This window comes from Schistocerca cancellata, chromosome 10 (assembly GCF_023864275.1).
Source record: "Schistocerca cancellata isolate TAMUIC-IGC-003103 chromosome 10, iqSchCanc2.1, whole genome shotgun sequence".
Taxonomy (NCBI): domain Eukaryota; kingdom Metazoa; phylum Arthropoda; class Insecta; order Orthoptera; family Acrididae; genus Schistocerca; species Schistocerca cancellata.
The window spans coordinates 104,652,300-104,676,199 of record NC_064635.1 but is presented as its reverse complement, the minus strand read 5'-3'; the positions used below and the strand labels follow the sequence as shown (position 1 = coordinate 104,676,199).

The following is a 23,900-nucleotide window of genomic DNA, read 5'->3' as shown; positions in this document are numbered from 1 at the left end:
TGCTCAAAGAACTAATTCTGCCTCCTGAATAAAATAAAATGGCACATCATTAACATCAAGCAAGAACAGTAGTGGGCAAGTGGTCGAACCCTGTGGGACTCACACTGTAATTTCTCCCCATGCAGATGATGAGCCGTCCCTCTTTGTATTACTTGGTAACTTTCTCTGTACAGTTTCTTAAATAAGAACTAACCGGGGGTTTGTTGAACTACTGTATTTATTCAATTAAACGTAACGTCTCTAAAGAATATTGTGACTAACACAATTAAATACCACTAATAAGTCACAGAAGCTCCCAATTGGTGATATTTTGTCAGCTAAAGATTTTATAATGTACAAACAGCTGACTCAGTAGAAAGACGCTTCTGAAATCCATACGGTGCTTGCCTAAGTATTCCATCACTATGAGTACACAGGTGTGTGACAACCCTGGAATACATTACCTCCTAAAAATTTTAGAAAATCGTGTGAGGAGTGACACTGGGCGCCAGTTGTTAATATCTGCAGAGTCATCCCTTCTCATAGAGAGGCCTAACAATGGCATATTGCAGTCTTCATGAGAAAACATTCTGAGTTAATGATGCATTATACAAGTGAAAAGAACATTACATATTACTGGAATACAACTACTTAATATCTTATTGGACATATTATTCACCCCTAATGAATTTTTATTTTTTCAGTCAGTCCCTTGTTTCCGATGGGGATGTGAAATTAATTTTTAATTCACTATATGTCTTCTGTACTGCTTCTTTAGTGTACTGTTTTGCTTTCTGTCCTGGACTATTTACCAATTTTCACATCTATTTTTAAACAGTAATTATTAAAAATACCTGCTACACATGTACTGTCTTTTACAATGTTACCATTCCTTTTACAGGAATAGTGTTACCGTCTATGGATTCTTTACCCGTCTCTGTTTTAAAAATTTTCGTATTTGTTTTATTTTGTTATATGACCTATCAGTTTCATACATGGTTTACATGCTCCTGGATTTATTGTACATTTTTTCTTGATATTTTACAGTGCTGTTTACAATAATAAATTATTTCTGGATCATTACTGATTCTGGATATTTTGTTCAAATCCAATTTTGGTTGTGAAGAGATTCTGATGCTTGTATGTCCGCAGCTCGTGGTCTAGTGACTAGCGTTGCTGCCTCTGGATCATGAGGTCCCATATTCGATTCCCGGCCTGGTTGGGGATTTTCTCTGCCCAAGGACTGAGTGTTTGCGTTGTCATCATCATCATCATCATCATCATCTTTCGTGACAGTGGCTAGATTGGATTGTGTAAAAATAAGACTGTGCACAAATTAGGACTTTGTACAGGTGCTGATGACCGTGCAGTTGAGTGCCGTACAAACCCATACATCAAAAAACTGATGCTTGTAGTGTTCCCAGGTTTCTTTAATGTCATGCCGTTATTGCATATAATTATATTTTTATAAAAACCACTTCCAAAACTGACTCATAACTTAGAGTTAGCATTACATTCATTTTAACTTCACCCAGTCGACGTTTCTTTAAGCTTTCTTTAAAATCATCAGTAGGTTTGTCATTAATTTTCCTGACTGTTTTCTTTGAGTGTTTCCGAACTGTACATGGAGTTAGGTCATGTAATGTGACAAAAAAATGGTTCAAATGGCTCTGAGCACTATGGGACTCAACTTCTGAGGTCATCAGTCCCCTAGAACTTAGAAATACTTAAACCTAACTAAACTAAGTACATCACACACATCCATGCCTGAGGCAGGATTCGAACCTGCGACCGTAGCGTCTAATGTGACAAACTGTGCTTAGTGGTCTGACAATATGTTTACCACAGGATAGGCACGTGTGTCTCTAACATCTGCTTGTTGAATCGGTACATTATCTATAATGGTATTACTATCTTTAGCAACTTAGGTAGGAGAATTTATGACTGTTACTAAATTATCAGTGGCTAAAATCACCTCTAGATTACTTTTCCTGTCATAGTCATCCAGCAAAATTACCTTAAAATCACCACATATTAATAATCCTGGTGTCTGACAGAAAGCACAATAAGTCATCAAATTTTTTCATGAAAGAACATGCTTCTGTATCTCGATTTACCTATTTCTAAATTATCGTATTTACAGCCTTATTTATGAATGTGAGTTCTCGTCCTTTATCCATATTGGCCTTGCGTGAATGTACAGCTGACTTACAAGCACTTATACTAAGATTTTCTATACTACCTACTAAGATCTTGCAAAAAAATTAATAACCCATTTAGTTTATTTTTTAGCCCTCTGATGTTCTGATGAAGCACATTGATTACATCCCCCCCTCTATTAATACAAGATGAACTGAGAATCTCTAGCAGTTTAATTTGCTTTACTGCTCTCTGTCTAAATTCTGTATTTCCCTTAATGTTGGCATTTCACCTGAGCCCAATAACCACGGGTATCTGCCTTTGTGTGTGGCCTCCCTTATGTTTTCTGCTAATGTATCTGCTAACTTGTCCTCAGCCCTCCTATTCAGATGTAGGCCGTGATAAGTATATATCCACCTCCCTACAGCAGCTGCTGGATCAACAACAATATGGGATTTTGCATCCAGCTGAAGGGGCCCTCTCAGCTCCATGTTTACTCGCTTTGCAGCAGAGTTAAGCCAAGGCTGGTCATGGCGCCACAGAACCTCCACAAACCGTAAACTGTGTGCTCAGTAGGTACACCCGTCTGGTCCAGGTCATCCCCAAGACTGTGTTTTTCGTTTTTAGCCATGATGTTTCCAGCTCCCCTACATTCAATCATGATCTTATTTGTTAAAATCCTTACACATTTGTCGCAAGTTTTCTGTTACCTAGGTAAGGCTAGCACTTGGTTTCATAAAATTTGTGACCTGGTGCAATGCACTTAATTTTTTCTGTATCTGCTGAGGGACTGCTACCCAGCAACAAAACTCTTCTTTTTCTTTTCCATTTAACATCCAACTTATCATTAAGTTTCTTAGCATTGTTCGGGCGCATTCTGCCTTTCTTTACATCTGTATGGGTTCTTCCTTCTTAAATACTGATAGGTAGCGAAACATATTGCTCAACTAAATTTAGAATTTGTTAGCAGAATTTTCTCGTATTCGCCGTTTTCTTGCTACTTTTCCCGACGTCCTCTTTCTCGTCCCCCCTTTCAGCTGTTGCGATACAATTTATCGCGATTTCTAACCCCTCCTGAGGGGTACAAATCTTTGAATCCTGTTCCTGGATTTTTGGTCTTTCTGTTCAGTTTCACGGAACAGCCCCTTCGACCACCCCACTCTCTTCTCCAGTAAAATCACGCAAATGACACCATAACCTACAATTTTCCCAAGACACTTCCTGTTTAACTAATCTACAGCAACATCCACACTTACCACAAGTGACTCGTTGATTCTAACGCGAGATACAACTAAATAAATGGAAAAGTAATTTATGTTGCTCTTTCCGTACAACTCGCATGCGAAAACCTAGGGGTAAAATTATGTCTATGGGTGCAATATACTTATCTTACTCATCATATTTCCCAAAACACTAACGTAATGACACTTATATTTACAACAATAAGAAAGTTTAAAACGAGCTTCTAGTCTCTTATTTACGTATTATTTACGGGAGCAGAATTCGCAACGGTCTCACAGGAACAGTTTGCTAATGTGAAAACACATTCACTGGTAGGAGAATGATTAGCATAGGAGGATTTTAATTGTGAAATTGCAAATTCCAATCTTACTAGAAGCATATTGTTTCGACCTTTAAACACCGTATGTATTAGCAAATGGATATGTTACATAATAAATACTGAATGATAATTTTTAATAAAAATAACATCTTTTAGTTTTAATTAGTATTCATATGAATACTATGAGCATTCACAATAAATTAAAATTTGGTAAAAAATCCGAACCGTGAAGCAGAAAATAAAATACTTTTTCAGGTAACTGAACAGATTGTTGACGTATGCGATTTATTTCGATGGTCTGTAACAAATTTATGTTAGGATTAGTAATTAAAATAAAAAGTATTTCAATTTTACTAAAAATCATGACTCAATGCTTGTACATTAACATATCCCAACCTTAATAATCGAGTAACCCCCCAGCCCCACTTCTTCAAAGAATCGAATTATTGTTTTAAGAAACGCTAGTTTTTCACACATCTCAATATTTATGAAGTCATATCTCATGAACTACGTGTCGTACAATCATATAATTTTGCAGCTACATTCCGTAGTAGAAGTCTGCAAATGGAGCTGGTAGTAATGAATTAATAAACTGAAACGTGATATAGTATGCTGAACGTTTAGTGCATCAATTGCGAAAATGTAGCGAGCGCTACACTTCTTTACTTTCATTATTTTATGGCAGGTGTCAGCCAGAAAAAGTGTTAAAAAGATTTGAAATTATGTATGAAGTGCTTTTATGCTCAAATAGTGGATGAATATAGTCTGGGTGATTTGCGTGTTGTGAGATACATTGCCACAAGACATACACGCAGTTGCTGAATTTAATACCGGACTTTCATATTAAACGTTAAACATAAGATGTACAGTGGCTCTTAGTGAGTAGATTGTAACAGCGTTTTAATTTTTTTTTTCATTTATGTCAGCAAGTATATGAAGTATTGGAAAAACAAGTTTTTGTTGCCTTTGGAAGCTGTTAGATTGGCGGGTGGGACTGCGCACCATTTTAGCCAATTAATAATATAAACATAGAATTAAGAGTAAAAGAAAAGTGCTATTGCCGAGATTTAAACCAAAGACAATTACAAATTTTTCTTTTTTATATCTTTCCACTTGATAACGTTTTCCGTCATTGGGAAAATAATAGTCCTTCGTTTTAAAACAAAAACAAAAAAATCTCTTCTCGTTAGCTTCGTCGCCGTGTGTTAACAGAGTAAGCCCTCTGCTTGTTGACATGACACAGTTTAAAAAGGGAAAAAATCATCCGCTGTGTAGAACAGCGTTTAAAAACTACATAAATTTATTTTCCATATAACTTAAAGACATTATCAGCTACCAATGAATAGAAGCTAGAAATGTTTTGTACATGAAACAGCGCTCGGGAAGAAAAATAATGATTTTCAGAGGTGATATTTTCGAGGGTCATTTAAAAAAAAAACTGCTTGACGAAGCCGTGTTTGCACTGGCCTACAAATCTTGTAAGTATGAAGAAAATCTAACTGGACCATTCTGCAAGGTGCCCTTGTCGGGTATACGCAGCGTCACACAGCCACCCCCTGAAGCTCCCGCCAACGCTGCCAGCAACTCGCTGCAAACCTTTAGCCGAGGCAGCCGTTTCTCTGTTATGGTGGTTTGCGATGTCATTATTATGACGTCTACCAAATAGTGCGTCAGCAATACCATGCCGTTACAGGAAGTTGTAGGACCGGCTTGAGCTATGAGTCATCCATCCCCTTTAAAGTTCTCATTTAATGAAGTATCAAAACAATTTTATAATAAATTTCCATGAATTTAAAAATGGCGCTGTTTCTTAAATTTACAGCATTCAATAGTGTTAACAGACTGATAGTCTCATAATCAGGTGGTTATTCCAAGGCTTTACGATAAACATAAAAAATTTCCAAAACAGGTAACTCCCCAAGGATATCCACAGAACACTAAAAAAAAACTGCAGCAAGGAAATGCAAACCTACGTTTCCAGCATTTGTAGACTTGGAGAAAGCTTTTACAGTGTTGACTGGAATACTCTGTCTAAAATTCTGAATGTCACAGGGGTAAAATATGGGGAGCGAAAGGCTATTTACAATTTTTACAGAAACCAGATGGCAGTTATAAGAGTCGAGGGCATGAAAGGGAAGCAGTGGTTGGGAATGGGGTGAGACAGGGTTGTAGCCCATCCCCGATGTTATTCAATCTGTATATTGAGCAAGCAGTAAAAGAAACAAAAGAAAAATTCGGTGTAGGTATTAAAATCCACGGAGAAGAAATAAAAACTTTGAGGTTCGCCGATGACATCATAATTCTGTCAGAGACAGCAAAGGACTTGGAAGAGCAGTTGAGCGGAATGGACAGCGTCCTTAAAGGAGGACATAAGGTGAACATCAACAAAAGCAAAACGAGGATAATGGAATGTAGTCGAATTAAGTCGGGTGATGCTGAGGGGATTAGATTAGGAAATGAGACACTTAAAGTAGTAAAGGAGTTTTGCTATTTGGGGAGCAAAATAACTGATGATGGTCGAAGTGAGAGGATATAAAATGTAGACTGGCAATGGCAAGGAAAGCGTTTCTGAAGAAGAGAAATTTGTTAACATCGAGTATAGATTTAAGTGTCAGGAAGACATTTCTGAAAGTATTTGTATGGAGTGTAGCCATGTATGGAAGTGAAACATGGACGGTAAATAGTTTGGATAAGAAGAGAATAGAAGCTTTCGCAATGTGGTGCTACAGAAGAATGCTGAAGATTAGATGGGTAGATCACATAACTAATGAGGAAGTATTGAATAGGATTGGGGAGAAGAGAAGGTTGTGGCACAACTTGACAAGAAGAAGGGATCGGTTGGTAGGACATGTTCTGAGGCATCAAGGGACCACCAATTTAGTACTGGAGGACAGCGTGGTGGGTGAAAATTGTAGGGGGAGACGAAGAGATGAATACACTAAGCAGATTCAGAAGCATGTAGGCTGCAGTAGGTACTTGGGGATGAAGAAGCTTGCACAGGATAGAGTAGCATTGAGAGCTGTATCAACCCAGTCTCTATACTGAAGACAACAACAACAGCATCCGTGGAAGATAGTCTGTTAGGAGGCTGGATACTTGTGCACGTTCAGTGTTCAGTCTATGAAAAACGGGCCTATGAGCTGGTGGTTCACTACCCCATGCCTAACGTTTACATCCATGGACGCTTCCGTTCCGCCTGACGAAGCGAATGGGGATTATGAACAGAGCAACTGTGCTGGCGTAAGCTGTCGTTAACATACCCGTCGGCAAAGCTGGAGCGCGAAGATCGATAGTAGGCGCTGAATCCAATCCACCTATCACGAGAAAGGCCAGAGACACACCGACAACCAACAGCAAGTATTTAGGCCGCCGCCGCTGACCGGAGCGCCGGACTGCCTCATTCATTGAGTCTGGCGTCTGTCAGAGCAATCGCAGAGCGGGCTCCAGTCCACATCACAGGCTACAACAGTTCCAAGTGGACGCCAGATTAGTGGCTATAGCGACACTAAAGTTTGTAATTGTAAGATTACCGATATTGTCTGCAAGAGCACTATTGCTGATGAGCTTGTACCACAACACATGGACTCTTTTCAAGTATTCAGTTCACGAAAATAAAGAGCCATATTAATCCATGTGTGCATTTGTGTTGTGGAAAGAGGGAAAATGGAAACGAGCGTTTGGCGTCATTTGCCGGGAGGCCCCTTACGGGGCAGGTCCGGCCGCCTTGGTGCAGGTCTAATTACATTCGACGCCACATTAGGCGACCTGTGCGCTGTATGAGGATTTGGTGATGATGAGAACAACACAACACCCAGTCCCTGAGCGGAGAAAATCTCCGACCCAGCCGGGAATCGAACCCGGGCCCGTAGGACGGCAATCCGTCACGTTGACCAATCAGTAATTTTTTTTTTCTTTTTTTTTCGTTGCGTTTGGTCTAGGCGGACGTCACAAGACATCCGTTCAAGTTGATCGTTGATTCCTTTACTCAGTTTCTTATTACAGAGGGCGAGCAGCCCTCTGAGCGAAGCTGTCGGGGCGGACGTGGAAAGAGGGCACCGGCCACACATAACATCGTCCTCTCCCTTGCTTCCTACGGTTCAAGACGTTACATCGGCGACGAAGATACACCACCAACAGTGCATGTTTCGCCAGTTTACCTGACCATGACTGGTAAATGTGGCTTCATCACTGAGAAAAATACGCGATAGGTTTGGAGTATGCTGCCTCAATGCCCGTGCACAGAAGTTAACACGATTCCAGTAATCGTTTCCGTGCAGCTCTTGATCTAGAAAGACGTGATATGAATGCAACCTATGTCGATGGAAAATTCGTACGACACTTGCTTGACTCATGCCACTTCCTCGTGCGATTGCACAGGAGGTAACGTGCGGATCACCTGCAACTTCAGAAGAACATTAATTTTCCCCTCTTCTGTCGTCACTTGTTTCCTACTGTTACATTGTCTACGTGTTACACTACCACTTCCACGTAACTGGTTGAAGAGGCTGATAAATAACTGCCGAGATGGTTGACGTTTATTGGACATATTGCCGCACACACCGTACAAGAACGAATTGCGTTCTTCCTACACTCTCCATAGACCATGAGCATGTCGGCTTTTTGTGTATTGGTAAGTTCCATCGTCCACTCACAACCTACAGCTTGTTCTATGCACACTGACTGAGCTTCAAGTCGCAATATCCTCAAGGAATTCACAGGCTCACTGTAAACAAACGTAACAACATCGAACCTAGCTACTACGCAGGTTGAATGTCACAGACGAGTGTAGATGTGGAAACTTTGCACAATACGATATCTCGTAGACGGCTCGCTCTAGAAGCCTGCTACAGACACTGACATTCTGATTTACGCTACTTTTGGTTTATTAATGTCAATAGGCATTGTTCCATTTTTTAAAAGTGTGTGTTTTCACTGAAATACACTTGCTAAGTGCTATTACAATCTGTTTATCGGCTAAAAATGGCAGTCCCTGATTGTCAATCGATTCTGTGAAAACGGCACATCACTAGCACTCTCCATTTCCGCTATATTTGCGGTGCAAGCTTCAGGTGATTCGCCCTGTACTTACAAGAGAACATATAAGTTCATACGATATGCGCAACAGCTTTTGTGGGCTGCCTGTGTCCCAGGAATCCATAGATTAGCTTTTTTGTCCAATACGAGTGATTAAAAGTTTAAGTGCCCATTGTAGTTTCAGAAAATATCATAAAAGTGAAGTCATGTGCGAAATATAACATGAAATCAGAAGAAGGGGAGGAGAAAATGAGCAGCTCGAAACGACATTACTTACAGCGAGAGGCGCCGAGATGCCTAAGAGATGCGGTTGCAGCACTGTGCAATCTCGAGCGGCATTAAAATTTCTCTCTGCATAAATCTTCTGCTGCACGAACCGCAGATGCGAATGTCTTGGGTAGACGTCTCTTCGAGTTGCAGCAGGCAGGTGGACTGCTAGCGACTGCATTAATCTCCCTCCTACTTAACCCATTTGGTATACAAGCCGAGAACGTTGCCTTCAGCTATCGACCTGGATAGTCCGTCTCCTTGCGCAACTGTTCTGCGTGCGACTCGCCAAGGCGTAGACACGAATCGCGAATGGTCGGTTCTCAAATTGCAAGCAAAAATTCCTCGCGGCACCTGATAAAAATCTAAGACAACGGAAAATGAGTACCGTAAACCGGGTATACATTAACAGCCGTGATTGCTCTGACCACTTGTACACCAAAAGTCTTACAGCTCTCTGTTGGCTCTCAGTGAGTGTTTTAGTATGTACTGTTTGGTGATAAAGGCCGGCAATATACTGTACGCTAAATGGCGTCATGTAGTGCCGATTTTCTTATGCAGCAGTTGGCGAACCTGTTGCGACTTATAATAGTATACGAAAAAGTATGTTAAAACTGGAGTGTGCAAAATCCAATATCACTTAACTGCAAAGTGGTCTGTGATTTCAACTGTTTCACATGTTACCCGATGAATTCTCAAAACAGAAGACTGATTAGTTTTTTTGTTCACATGTATATATCTGCCACTATATTACGATTTCAGACGTCGTGTGAATGATTTCTCTGTTTAGGATTACTTTGACCACTAGTCATTGTTACACCAGGATCACAGGTACATAATTTAGGAAACAGTGATGATACAAATGAAGTGTGAAAAAGAAATACATACATTAACCATCGGTATATAGACAAAGATTTATCTGCAATTGTGAATGTGCCTACAAATAAGAAAAACAAGTGTCATTCATATATTGCTCAAATTACGAGCTACTGTGGTCCAGGTAGTGATTCAGGTACGACATATAATGTCAAGTATCCGCGGAAATAAGGAATGAAATTTGTTTCACCACAACAGCCATATATTATCCCGATAAATGAAGAACAGATAACCTTAATTCTAACTGCAATGGACGTTTTGAAATTAGGATGTAGGTCTAAGGTGGATGAAACTGAAGGCATTATTCTCAGCTAAATTTGAAGCTATGTATGTGGCAATTCATGTTTGTACCTTTAATTACGTTTAACTTTTGCTGAAGGATCACACTGACTTGCTTTTTTTCTTCTTTCATGAGGTTTAGTACAGCGCTTAGATCGATGAATTCATTTCTGGGTGTCCAAAGTTTCATTGCGTTTTTTTAAACATTAATCACAAAACGTACGGTAATTAACAGTTGTGGCGGAAGTATAGGCCGGTCAGTGTAACCCCAAATCCATACTAACTTTGACCACCTACATTTTTTTCCATTACTTTCTCTGCGTTTTAGAAACTGTTCTGTAATTATTAGTATGTAATCCTGTCGTACAAGCCGCTATGTTCACTGACATAAATATCACAATGTTGAAAAAATAGTCATGATAATCACATTTGGATCTGAAAATCCGTAAAGCTATACTTGGTTTACGGTACACCATTTGTCGCACTTGAATGGCGGTTTATTCGTATCTTATAAGAAAGAAAGATTCGAAAGTGGAATAGAAGTGTAAGAGGAGAAAGATTCCAATGCTGGGGTTCACGAGTGGTAGCAAAGATTTAATTATATCCTCGAAAACTTTAAGCTACGTGATAAATGTGTTCTTTGTTGACAGGTTCGCATGTGCAGTCCTGGTAGACAGTGAGATTCCCGCGGCACACTACCGCAACTCGCCGCTACAGGAGCCGAAGCAAAATTGTTTAGCCCACTGATAAATCTAAATCTACATCTATGCTCTGCAGACCACTGTGAAGTGCATTGCAGAGGGGTATTTTCCACTGCACAAGTTATTAGGGCTTATACCCGTTCCATTCACCTATGGACCTATGGAGCGTGCGATGGATGATTACTTAAACGCCTCTCTGCGCCCTACAATTAGCATCATCTTGTCTTCGCGATGTCTTCAAGAGCAATATGGGTCGTAGCATATTTCTAGAGGCATCACTTCAGCCCGGTTCTTGAAACTTTGTAAGTAGGCTTTCTCTGGATAGTTTACGTCTCTTCAGCCGTCTGCCAGTTCGGGCTTTTCGTCGTGTCCATGACGCTCTTCCGTGGGTCAAACAAACCCGTGACCATTCGTGCTGCTATTCTTTGTATGCGTCAAATATTCTCTGTCAGTTCTACTTCGTACGCGTCCCATACACTTGAGCAATATTCTGGGATCGGTGGCACGAATGTTTTGTAAGCAATCTTCTTTCTAGATGGACTGCATTTGTTTAGTCTCGTGCAAATGAATCGAAATGTAGCACTTGCTTTACCTGAGACTGAGCCTGTTTAATCCATTTCATTTTCCTAAAAATTGTTGTTGCCAAATGTTTGGACGAGTTGACCGATTATAGTTGTGAATACTACAGTTTTTTGTTCTGTGAAGTGCACAATTTGGCATTTCCGAACATGCTTAGCAAGTTCATAAAGTGGAGTGTCGTGTGGTAATTCGTTTCCGGCAGCAGCGAGAATGTTGAAGGCGCGTCAGACGGGTAAAGAAGTCATCTCGATTGGTCTGACACGCCTTCAACATTCCCACTGCTGTCGAAAACTAATTACTGTTTGGGCAACATAAATCCGGCATGGGGAATGTTTCACATGCCGAAAGACAGCCAACCCAATATACAACATCCGCACCCAGGGCGGAATGCGTAACATAAGGGGTGGTTCTGGTACAGACCGATGAAGAAATGGATTTTTTTTACATAATTTGCATCGTTGAAGTATATGGATTATGCCTGAAAAAGAAATTTTTGATTACGAAAGCATTTTAGAAGCTACAGCGTGTCGAGTGGATCCGTGCCCCGACAGAAATATAGTCAGCTATAGACACTCTATAAATTACACTGAGGTGGCAAAACTCATGGGATAGCGATATGCACACATATACTTATGGTGGTAGTACCGCTTGCATAATATATAAAAGGGCAGCGCGTTGGCGAGCTGTCATTTGTACTCAGATGTTTCACGTGAAACGGTTTCCGACGTGATTATGGCCGCGCGACGGGAATTAACAGACTTTGAACGCTGAAAGGGAGTTAGATGCATGGAACATTCCATTTGGGCATTCGTTGGGGAATTAAATATTCCGAGATACTTAGTACTAAGAGTGTGCCGAGAATACCAGGCAGTACCTCTCACGATGGCAGTTATAAGTGTTGAGGGACATGAAAGGGAAGCAGTGGTTGGGACGGGAGTAAGACAGGGTTGTAGCCTCTCCCCGATGTCATTCAATCTGTATATTGAGCAAGCAGTAAAGGAAACAAAAGAAAAATTTGGAGTAGGTATTAAAATCCATGGAGAAGAAATACAAACTTTTAGGTTCGCCGATGACATTGTAATTCTGTCAGAGACAGCAAAGGACTTGGAAGAGCAGTTGAATGGAATGGAAGTGTCTTGAAAGGAGGATATAAGATGAACATCAACAAAAGCAAAACGAGGATAGTGGAATGTAGTCGAATTAAGTCGGGTGATGCTGAGGGAATTAGATTAGGAAATGAGACACTTAAAGTAGTAAAGGAGATTTGCTATTTGGGGAGCAAAATAACTGATGATGGTCGAAGTAGAGAGGATATAAAATGTAGACTGGCAATGGCGAGGAAAGCGTTTCTGAAGAAGAGAAATTTGTTAACATCGAGGATAGATTTAAGTGTCACGAAGTCATTTCTGAAAGTATTTGTATGGAGTATAGCCACGTATGGAAGTGAAACATGGACGGTAAATAGTTTGGACAAGAAGAGAATAGAAGCTGTCGAAATGTGGTGCTACAGAAGAATGCTGAAGATTAGATGGGTAGATCACATAACTAATGAGGAGGTATTGAATAGGATTGGGGAGAAGAGAAGTTTGTGGCACAACTTGACCAGAAGAAGGGATCGGTTGGTAGGACATGTTCTGAGGCATCAAGGGATCACCAATTTAGTATTGGAGGGCAGCGTGGAGGGTAAAAATCGTAGAGGGAGACCAAGAGATGAATACACTAAGCAGATTCAGAAGGATGTAGGTTGCAGTAGGTACTGGGAGATGAAGAAGCTTGCACAGGATAGAGTAGCATGGAGAGCTGCATCAAACCAGTCTCAGGACTGAAGACCACAACAACAACCTCTCACGACAGAGAACGCAGTGGCCGACGGCCTTCACTTAACGACCGAGAGCAGCGGCATTTGCGCAGAGGTGTCAGTGCTAACAGACAAGCAACATTGCGTGAAATAACCGCAGAAATCAATGTGAGACGTATCTGTGAGGAGAATGTGGCGAAATGTGTCGTCAGTGGGCTGTGACAGCAGACGACCGACGTGAGGACCTCTGCTAAACTACATGTCATCGCCTGCGGCGCCTCTCCTGGGCTCGTGACTGTATCGGTTGGACCCTAGACGACTGGAAGACCTGTGGTCTGGTCAGATGAGTCCCCATGCCAGCTGGTAAGAGCTGATGGTAGGGTTCGTGTGTGGCGCAGACCCACGAAACCATGGACTCAAGTGAAATGATAATTAAATCAAGACCCTAAGCAGTCGACAGGCGTTGATATACATTAACAGGGACAGTTGAAAATGTGTGCCCCGACCGGGACTCGAAACCGGGATCTCCTGCTTACATGGCAGACGCTCTGTCTATCTGAGCCACCGAGGGCACAGAGGATAGTGCGACTGCATTGATTTATCCCTTGCACGCTCCCCGTAAGACCCACATTCACAACTTAATGTCCACACACTACATTCGTAGTGCCCCTGCCCATTACACTCACTACTCGCGGCAGACACTCTTACCGAGTGCCGTAAGAGTTCGAGCAATGCGTGTGCATCCAGCACAGAAGAAGAAGGTCAATGTCCGAAAGAACAGATACCATCTTGATATGGACTCAAGTTGTCAGAAGGCACTGTGCGAGCTGGTGTTGGCTACATAATGGTGTGGGCTGTGTTTACATGCAGTGGACTGGGTCCTCTGATCCAACTGAAACTACCATTATCGTGGACTTCATATTCCCAAACAACGATGAAATATTTATGGGTGACAATGGCCGTATCACAGGGCCACAACTGTTCGCGACTGGTTTGAAGAACATTTTGGATAATTCGAACGAAAGATTTGTCCACACAGATCGCCGGATGTGAATCCCGTCGAACATTTATGGGGCGTAATCGAGAGCTCAGCTCGTATACAAAGTCCTGCACCGGCAACACCTTCGCAGTAATGGACGGATAGAGTGGCTCAACATTTCTGCTGGGAACTTCCAACAACTTGTTGAGTCCCGCTACGTCGAGATTCTGCATTAGGTCGAGACGCGATATTAGGAAATGAAAATTGGAAATGAGCGATTTGCGTCATTGGCCGGGAGGCCCCTTGCGGGGCAGATCCGGCCGCCTTGGCGCAGGACTTATTACATTGGACGCCACATTGGGCGACCTGCGCGCCGAATGGGGCTGAAATGATGATGAAGACAACACTCAGTTCCTGAGCGGAGGAAATCTCCGACCCAGCCGAGAATCGAACCCGGGCCCGTAGGACGGCAATCCGTCACGCTCAGCTATCGGGGCGGACGCGATATTAGGAGATACCCTGTGACAAAAGTCGCCTCAGTGTAGTTCAAGAAAAGATTCGACCAGCATACGAACTTCTGTACGATGAAGATTTGCTTAAAAATGCGACGGTGCCAACATGGAAAATGACAACGAGAGTTTCAAAGGGCGCATTTGGATACTGGTACCGATACGCTTTCATTGTGGTTCAGTAACTGTTTAAATAGCAGCATATACCACTGCAGGTTTGTTCAACGAAGTTTATTCGTCTATTCTGAAGACCATGAACGTATTAGGAATCGTTGTAGGGACCAGCTGTAAAATCTTCACGGAGTTCCATGTGTTCGGACGCAAAGAAGACTTAACAGTACACGTTGAAGGTGCCCGCCCGGTTGGCCGTGCGGTCTTAACTAACGGCTTTCCGGGTGGGAAGGAGCGCCGGTTCCCGGCACGAATCCGCCCGGTGGATTTGTGTCGAGGTCCGGTGAGCCGGTCAGTCTGTGGATGGTTTTTAGGCGGTTTTCCATCTGCCTCGGCAAATGCGGGCTGGTTCCCCTTATTCCGCCTCAGCTACACTATGTCGGCGATTGCTGCGCAAACATAGGGGTTTCACTCGTCTGGTGTGAGAAGTTGCTTGGGGGGTCCACCGGGGGCCGAACCGCACAATAACTCTGGGTTCGGTGTGGGGCGGCGGAGGGGTGAAGTGGACTGCGGTAGTCGTCGTGGGGTTGTGGACCACTGCGGCTGCGGCGGGGCGGAGCCTGGGTCCCCGGTTAACATAACATAACACGTTGAAGGTAATGGACAGTATGTACACTTAGCTTGAAGTATTGCTTGTGGATAAACAATGACAAAGTGATGAGGAGAATAATGACTTGCTTAACATAGAAATAGGAACAGACACAGTAGTGGAACAAGCGAAAGCATTCTTCTGTATAGCAAGCAAAATTACCGAGTGAAACGCACCAAGTGACCTTCAGGCGTTGCGTTGCTTTCTACAGCGTGTTCGTAGTCAGTTTTTTGTTCTGTTGCCTTTAAGTTTTTTAAGCTGAACTAAAACAGCAATTAAAGTTTCATATGTGATATAACTTTCAATAACGCTGTGCAGATCAGTTTCCGATACGAAAATGAGCTGTGTTACTCCTTTCATGGATTGTGTGTGAATGATGTCGTTTCAAAACAGTTTTGTTAAAACAGTATTCAGTCGATTTTTATCAGCTTCTAGCAGTTAATCACGGTGGCAGCAACTGAATTAAAATCTGTATTTTCATAAAATTCTGAACGATAGTAACTGTTTTATAAAGCTTTTAAAATATAGTTTCTGCGAAGTGGGATACTATTTTCACTAAATTACCTACTTTAGCCTGAATTTTACATTGTTTTCATAAAGTGGAAAGTGCAGCCTAGTTTGAAAAATAGCTCTTATTAATATAAAGGAATAACTACAAGACATTGATGTAAATAAGGGCAATTACGGTGGCAATTTATTAATTTTTTTAACATTAGCAATAGACAAAAGTCGTAGTGTTGTAAAAACGTGTACGGAGCAAGGAAGATAGCGGAAATAGGTTATCGCAAACGAGGAAAACTTTCTTCAATAAACGTTGTCTGCTGATATCAAGTATTGATATGGAAATAAGGAAGTAGTTTCTGAAAGTTTGGCATGTAGCAATAATTCGGCTTACGTAATGTGAGATGTTACAGTTTCACTAGTTCAGATAGTATCCTCTGGCAAATTTCAACGAGAGCACGGAAATTGTGTCATGAAGAATGTATTTACAACTCGGGCGTATAGAACTTCACGCACTCGCAAAGCACTATAGATTTGTCTCTGTTTACCAGTGTAGGCAGCTTACCTCCTACTGTCTCATGCGTTTATTGATTCTCTTTGCTGTAATTATCACATTTCTTTCTTTAGCCCATTGTCAATAACAATATTTAGGATAAATGACAGCATCGATCGTAAAGCATGGGCCAAGCAAGGAAGATAGCGTAAATAGACTATTGCAAGCGAAGAAAACTTTCTTCAATAAAAGGGCTCTGTTGATACCAGGTATTGATATGGAAATAAGGAAAGGAAAGGAAAAGCCTTTATTTTACAGATCGATTTCGGTCACTGTGTGACCATCTTCAGTGCAAATTTTGAACCTTGCAGGCCCATATCATAATAACATAACATTTTCTGTGTGGCGTAACATGTACTGTGATGGTTATTTCCAACAGATGTGTTCACTTTCACTGCATACAGTAGTTTTGAATTACAGAAGAACCTATTTTGTGACCTCAGCAGTAGCCGGTCCAATATCATGGAAAATGTGTTATTATGAGATGGGGCTACAAGGTTCGAAAAGTTTGCAGTGAAGATGGTCACACAGTGACCGAAATCGATCTGTAAAATAAAGGATTTCAATCTTTACGACCGATACTGCCATATATTCAAAATATATTGACAATAATACGGTCGTGGTGCACACGGTTCGCAATGGAATTAGATAGCAATAGCAATATTTTCTGGAATGACGTGTCCTTTTCACTATCTAGTCACAGAGCAGCTCGGTGAGATTACTGTGTAATGTTAAACCCCACAGAGAAGTTAATTCTACCAAAGTATTTGTGTAATGTTAAACCCCACAGAGAAGTAAATTCTACCAAACTATCTGGGACGGCAGTGTTCGTGTTCTGCTCATGCGTTGAAGTCTCCACGCGGCTGTGAGCCCCCTAGCGGACTTTCTAATGCTGTGGTCGCCAGCTGACAGCGGCTCCACATCACTCGGGCAGATTACAGCTTTCTCGCAAGCCATCAGCGTCTAAATGGCAGAGGCTTTGCGCAGTTAACTCTCCCCCTTTAGATCCTGACAGCGGAGCTAGATACAAGCCACAGATTGCAGGCGGCTAAAACTCAAATTAATATTCAGTCACCCTGTTCCCGGAATTAAACACACAAGATAGAAACTATGCTTGGAAATAAATAGTTACGCTGTTTAAAAATCCTTTACTTACTACTACAGTACAAATTGACATTTTGGTCATTTCCTTTTTCTCGGCGGATCTAATATTCCATCACCTTTCGGACATGCATCAAGAGCAGTATTGTATCTTTAATCCGATATTTCAGCTGATGACCGTACTACCACTTTCAAGGTGAGCTGGTCACAAAATTAAAACTTCTTGACAAAATAGTGTGTAGTAAATGCGCATGCGCCAGAGATAAAACTGTCGGCAACAACAGCATCAGTCATAGATAAAACTTTATGCAGTACACTAAATATGTTCGCAGTTGCGAATATTGACAACCATCGGTTGTAAAATGAAATGACGACAACGAAATTTTGTGCCACTCGAGCTCGGATTTCCGCTTTTCGCGAGCGCTCACCTTACTATCCGTATCATCAGGCATCCGATCACGACTCACGGCCAAACTAAAAGTTCCATATGTCGCCAACCATGTGTGTGCAACCTGCGCTCGTACATTCATTTTGTATATTCCCGTGCAGGGAAGACATTTTAACTGACTGTCGCTTGGCAGTACTTCTGAACAACAGAAGCACTGCAATATCGAATTTATCCGGCGACACTGGGCAAACGACTTGCAATCAAGATGCCTCACCTATACGGGAATATACATAACTAATGTACGAGTGCAGGTTGTCGACACATGGCTGGCGACGTATGAAAGATTAGGTCTGACCGTTAAGTCTTGCTCTGACAGCCTAATGGTAAGGCGACCGCTCGCGGTAAGTGGGAAAATTGGGTTCGAGTCCCGGTCCGGCATAAATTTTCACTGTCGCCACTCCGTTATACCGCTGACGGTTGTCAATATTTGCAACTGCGAATACATTTTATGTATTTCATCTCACAGTGCTTACGAATTATGTGGTTGATTATTAAAATAGATGTGATGGGATGGATTGCTAGGCAACGAAGACTCAGAATAATAATTTTAGTGAGAGCGTAGAGCTGAAGTGAGGTGTGCCCATGGTTTGTCGAGCTGGAAGCCTTCGTCTCGGCTGAGCATTTTGTCTGCTAATTGTATTTCCACAGCTTCCTTGACCATTGAGGCCCAATAGGAGGAGGCTGTGACCAGTTCCTGACTGCGTCGAGCTTGGGAGATTTACGCGCCTTATACAGCTCAACAAATGTGCAACGGCAGAGCATAATATTTAAGCTGGGCATTACATGGATTACGTATTACATTCCTTTCTCTTGATTTTATGCAAATTTTTCACATTCCATCAATAATAACTTCATCGTACCCAATTTCCGACAAACTTAAACAAATAAAATTGACTGTGACTTCGTTACAGACGTCGTGTTCTGTTTGTCTGTTCATATTCTGCTTGTATCTTCCGTGCCACAGTAATGCTAGGTCTTTACGAAACTTGTGGGTACTGGAAGGTACACATCTTTTAGCATTTTTACCTGCAGACATTCGCCCGCCTCGTCAGTTTACTAATGAAACACGATTTATGGCTATTTTAAAGTGTTTTTGTGTATCTTGTTAAGCGCATTTTCGTCACTGCAATAGCGCTGCCAGAATGGCCACATAGATAATATTGTGGGGAAGGCAAAACAAAGACTGCGCTTTGTTGGCAGAACACTTAGAAGATGCGACAAACCCACCAAAGAGACAGTCTACATTACACTTGTCCGTCCTCTGCTGGAATATTGCTGCGCGGTATGGGATCCTTACCAGGTAGGATTGACGGAGGACATCAAAAAAGTGCAAAGAAGGGCAGCTCGTTTCGCGTTATCGCGCAGCAGGGATGAAAGTGTCACTGATATGGTACGCGAGTTGGAGCGGCAGTCACTGAAAGAATGGCGGTTTTCTTTGCGGCGAGATCTATTTACAAAATTTCAATCACCAACTTTCTCTTCCTAATGCGTAAATATTTTGTTGACACCCACCTACGTAGGGAGAAATGATCATCATAATAAAATAAGAGAACTCAGAGCTCAAACGGAAAGATTTAGGTGTTCCTTTTTCCCACGCGCCATTCGAGAGTGGAATGGTACAGAAGTAGTATGAAAATGGTTTAATGAACCCTCTGCCAGGCACTTTAGTTATAGGAATCCTAAAATTTAACGTGGACTTTGAACGACGATGGAACTGCAGACGGTGAGAAACAAAAAGTCTCGAAACTGACTGAGGACTGAATACAGTCGATTATAGTAGACGAAAGACCAGAGTCTTGTGCCTTTCAGTTGATAAAGTTCGTGTTCTGACCTTGCATTGAAGTCACCAGCTCTGCAGCAATTGGTCTTCGGATACTAGCTGTTTTTTGTCACGTCGCGTTCTCGTCTAGCACTGAAGTCATGGTCACTGCAGCGAATCTGTAGCATTTGTGCTGAATGCCTCTTACCTCACAGCTGGACGTCGCTTTGTCGCCTCATATAGCATTACAAAAAAATATCTCGGAGCACTATGGGACTTAACATCTGAGGTCATCAGTCCACTAGACTTAGAACTACTTAAACCTAGGGACGGCACACGCATCCATGCCCGAGGCAGGATTCGAACCTGCGACCTTAGCGCGGTTCCGGACTGAAGTGCCTAGAACCGCTCGGCCACAAAGGCCGGTTTATAGCATTACATGTCTTTGCGACGTCACTGCAATCAGCCTAATGTGTGGCGCTTGTTCGCAGCGGAGGTGGAAGCCGCCGGCTATGGGCAGCCGTACAAGCCGGTACCGCCCCCGAAGCCGCTGCCCGCAGCCGCCTCCGGTGCCGCCTCCGGCGCCGCCTCTCCGCCACCGCCGTACCGCATGCCGCCCTACCCTCTGTACGGCGACGCGCAGACGGTGCCCATCCCGGGCTCTGCCGCCGCGGCCTCAGACCTGCAGCCCGGCGTCGCCCTGCACACGCACTCCAGCAAGTTCCCGGTAAGTCCAACGTGAAGGCGTACCAAGCAGTTCACACACATGAAATCGTTACCTTGGTGGATCCTAACACTTTTTGTATAATAATGAAACAGCCTGCGTGATTTACTTTTCTTACTGCCTGAGAATTAAATGACGCAGATTGTTTCATTATTAAACAAAAGTGTAAGTGTGAGGGTCCACCAAGGAAACCATTTCATGTGGGTGAAATTCAAGAGTTGATTTTTGTCCATTTTTTTGTGCTTATCTAATGTCAGCTGCTTTGTACAATCGACCTTTTAAGAGTATTTGCAATAAATTGGAAATCTTTCGCAATAAACCACAACACGTACAAAAAAGTCGAAAAGCCACATTACCACGCAACACAGGATTACAGAGACTGCTGCGATTTATATAATATGGTGCAGTACCACTTGGGTATTAACACCCTTCAGCGCCTGAACATAAGATACCTTCGTTGTTGTATTTGGAGGAAGACCCTGCCCCTTGGCCACTGCGATTGCTGCATCTCACTCGCCTGCGAAGCACTTGGTGTATGAAATCTCAGTAGAAACTGAAGAGGAACAGGTTGGGGAGTCCTAGCTAGCTCCCTCGTTGAATAATCGACAGCGTTTATATTCGAGAAAGTGCGGCAACATGTGTTGTACCATAGTAAAGTTTGTACAGGATGTACATAAAGTCCTTTCCGGATTACAAAATTTATTTCTCGAGATACAGCTATGTAATTTGTTGGAAATGGTAGCTTAACCCATCAAGTATCTTACGAATACTCTTCCACATGTAGTCCGTGTGTTGCCTGTAGAGCGTCTACGTGATACACAGTTTTTCTCCATGTCTTTGCCAACATTTCTTTCGGCACCACATGTGTAGCATCTCGTCTTTCAGCCGGATCAGTAACACGTTACCCTTAACGGAACCCGACAAAAAAGTCAGGAAGGGTTATTGTTTGATAAACCTGGTGGGCCTGATGTTGAATCGTCTCGGTCGACCCATGTGCCCGGGAAGGTTTCATCCAAGGCCTGGCTAACAAATAAACCCGAGGGTGGCAGTGCACATAACTTGTTGAAACAGTGTCCATTGTTGAAATTCCTGTAACTGAGGCGTCAGAGCAGATGTAGGATCGTATCCATCAAAACATCAGGAGTTAAGCTACCTTTTGCAACAAACAGCATAGCTGTAACTAGCAAAGTTCATCAGAATTTTTTTTTAAATCAGAAGAAACTTGATATTCACCTTGTACATCGGTACTGTGCAAGCCACCCATTGTACAGTGTATGGTCCTCGACTGTCTACCCAACCTTCCTGGCAGGTCTTTTCCTTTTATCTCGTTTTACTCTCATCTCTGTCTTTCTGACCTTTACTATGGTTTTACTCCCTCCACCACTTGACAGTGTCCATAATATGTATGTAAATGTATACAACATCGTGATACCAGATGTTAAACGTCCCATACCAACTAATTTAAATGAGTAGAACGAAAACAGCTAAAGTTGCAAATTTCGCTTTCTTTATTTACTTGATGACTAGTTTTGGGCCAGGGCCCATTTTTAAATCATCGCAACAGATAGTCAAAATGGTATTTACGAAATACAAAAACTATTAAAAAATATATACTTATTATGAAGACCAAATGAAGTGCTGGAAGTTCGTAATTTAAATGAGACTATAATTTCTTACCACAAAGTGCTCAGCTTAGGAAACTCTCCTATCTGTGTCATTTTGATCCTAAGAGGCCAAACAGATAGAGCAATCAGCTTTCTGGACGCAACATACAAGACTCCTGGAACCAGATATTAAAGTGGTTATTAAGTGAAGAACAAATATGTTTCCGTGGAAAAGGTTCGAGACCTTATGCAATGTTTGTGATAAAACAAATCATTGAAAATCGCACAGAATTTAATCGAGAGACGCCCATAGCATTTGTTGATGCAGGAGTGGTCTTTGAGACAGTCAATCGAGAAATACTGTGGAGCATAATGAGGAAAAAAGGGTACCCACTACACCTTAGGAAGCCTACAAACCGTAACAGTCATTTTATATATAATTCAAGAGCTGACAGCACCTTCGATCATAACAAGGGGGTCAAGTAAGGATGTGGCATTACGCCCACGCTGTATGTATATATGTACATATGTACTAGAATAGACAAAAAGATTCCTGTGAATTGTGTTTTATATGCAGATTAAGTCACAATTTTCACGGAGGTAGAGTATGACCTGCAAAAAGAAACTTACAATTGAAATATCCGATGACTGTAATAAGACTATATCCACGAAAAAAAACTGTGGCTTTTATACGACAGGCCCCACAACAACACAGATAGTGAACAATGCCACAGTAGGACAAGTCGGAAATTTTAATTACCTGGAGTGTGATATCATATACGAGGATGACAAAGATATAGCCAAGAAAGTAACAAAATTTTGAAACATTTGTGGAACAATAAATAGGTACTTTAGAAACGAAGCACAAAAAGTAATACGAATTAATGTTTGTGGAGTAATGGCCGTCCCTACACTGTTCGATGGGAGTGAGTTGTGTGTCATACACAAACGACAAGAAAGTAAGATCCAGGGACCTGAAATGAAATTTCTTAGGGCTGCGAAAGGATGTACCAGAGTTACAGATTAAGAAACAGCGACATCAGGAAACCATTAAAGATATTTAAGGTAGGAAATAAAAGTCAAGACAGTAGAAGAAAACGGAGTGAACACCTCGACAGAATGGAACAGCGATAGGCTACCTTACAAAGTCGTAAATTATAATCCGGTAGGCCAAAGACGTCTGTGTAGGCAAAGGAAGAAATGGTCACCGTAACAGAAAGATGCTCAATACTTGAAGGCAAGAAGAAGAAGAGGTCCTGACATCTTGTAGAGAGGTTTCACAAATAAGCTCGGAAATTTCTGTAAAAAAGTGTATGCGTAGTGACCCTGGCTGCGGTGGAGGGGAAGTAGAGGAGGTAACGAGGGGGGGGGGGGGAGGAACCGGCACAAAAGAATGGCTGGGAGGTGGTGGGTGGGTGTGAGAAAGCGAGCCATCCCCGTGGGAAGTAATTATCTCGGAGGACCCGCCGGTCGGGGCACGCATCCAGTGCGCCCGTGGCAGAGCGGTTGGGCAGCCGCGCCGAGGGCCCGTCCAGAGGCGCGTGTGTTGTGTTGTGTGATGCCGCGCCCGGGGGCGACAGCTGCGGCCGGCAAAAAAGGTAAGCCGAGCGGAGCGCGGGGTCAACCGGCGCGCACAGATCGTCTTCCTTCCGGCGAGCAACGCCGAGCTGACGGCCTCCTACCGTGGACCCAGTATCTGGTCTATTACTCACTGAAACACCAGGGCGATAGCTAACAACGCAGTATTAC

The 23,900-nt window shown here is 42.4% G+C and overlaps 1 protein-coding gene across 6 annotated transcripts in view; it reads left to right on the top strand.

The window, feature by feature from the left end:
• Positions 1 to 23,900, top strand: part of LOC126106668 (mediator of RNA polymerase II transcription subunit 1-like) — an 861,203-nt gene that overhangs the window by 729,834 nt on the left and 107,469 nt on the right. For 5 of the 6 annotated variants that reach the window (XM_049913034.1, XM_049913033.1, XM_049913032.1 and 2 more), the window contains one exon: positions 20,315 to 20,550. In XM_049913034.1, the coding sequence (XP_049768991.1) occupies positions 20,315 to 20,550 (236 nt within the window). Of the gene's footprint in view, positions 1 to 20,314; positions 20,551 to 23,649; positions 23,750 to 23,900 lie in introns of those variants that run through there. The other variant, XM_049913037.1, reaches the window with a different exon arrangement.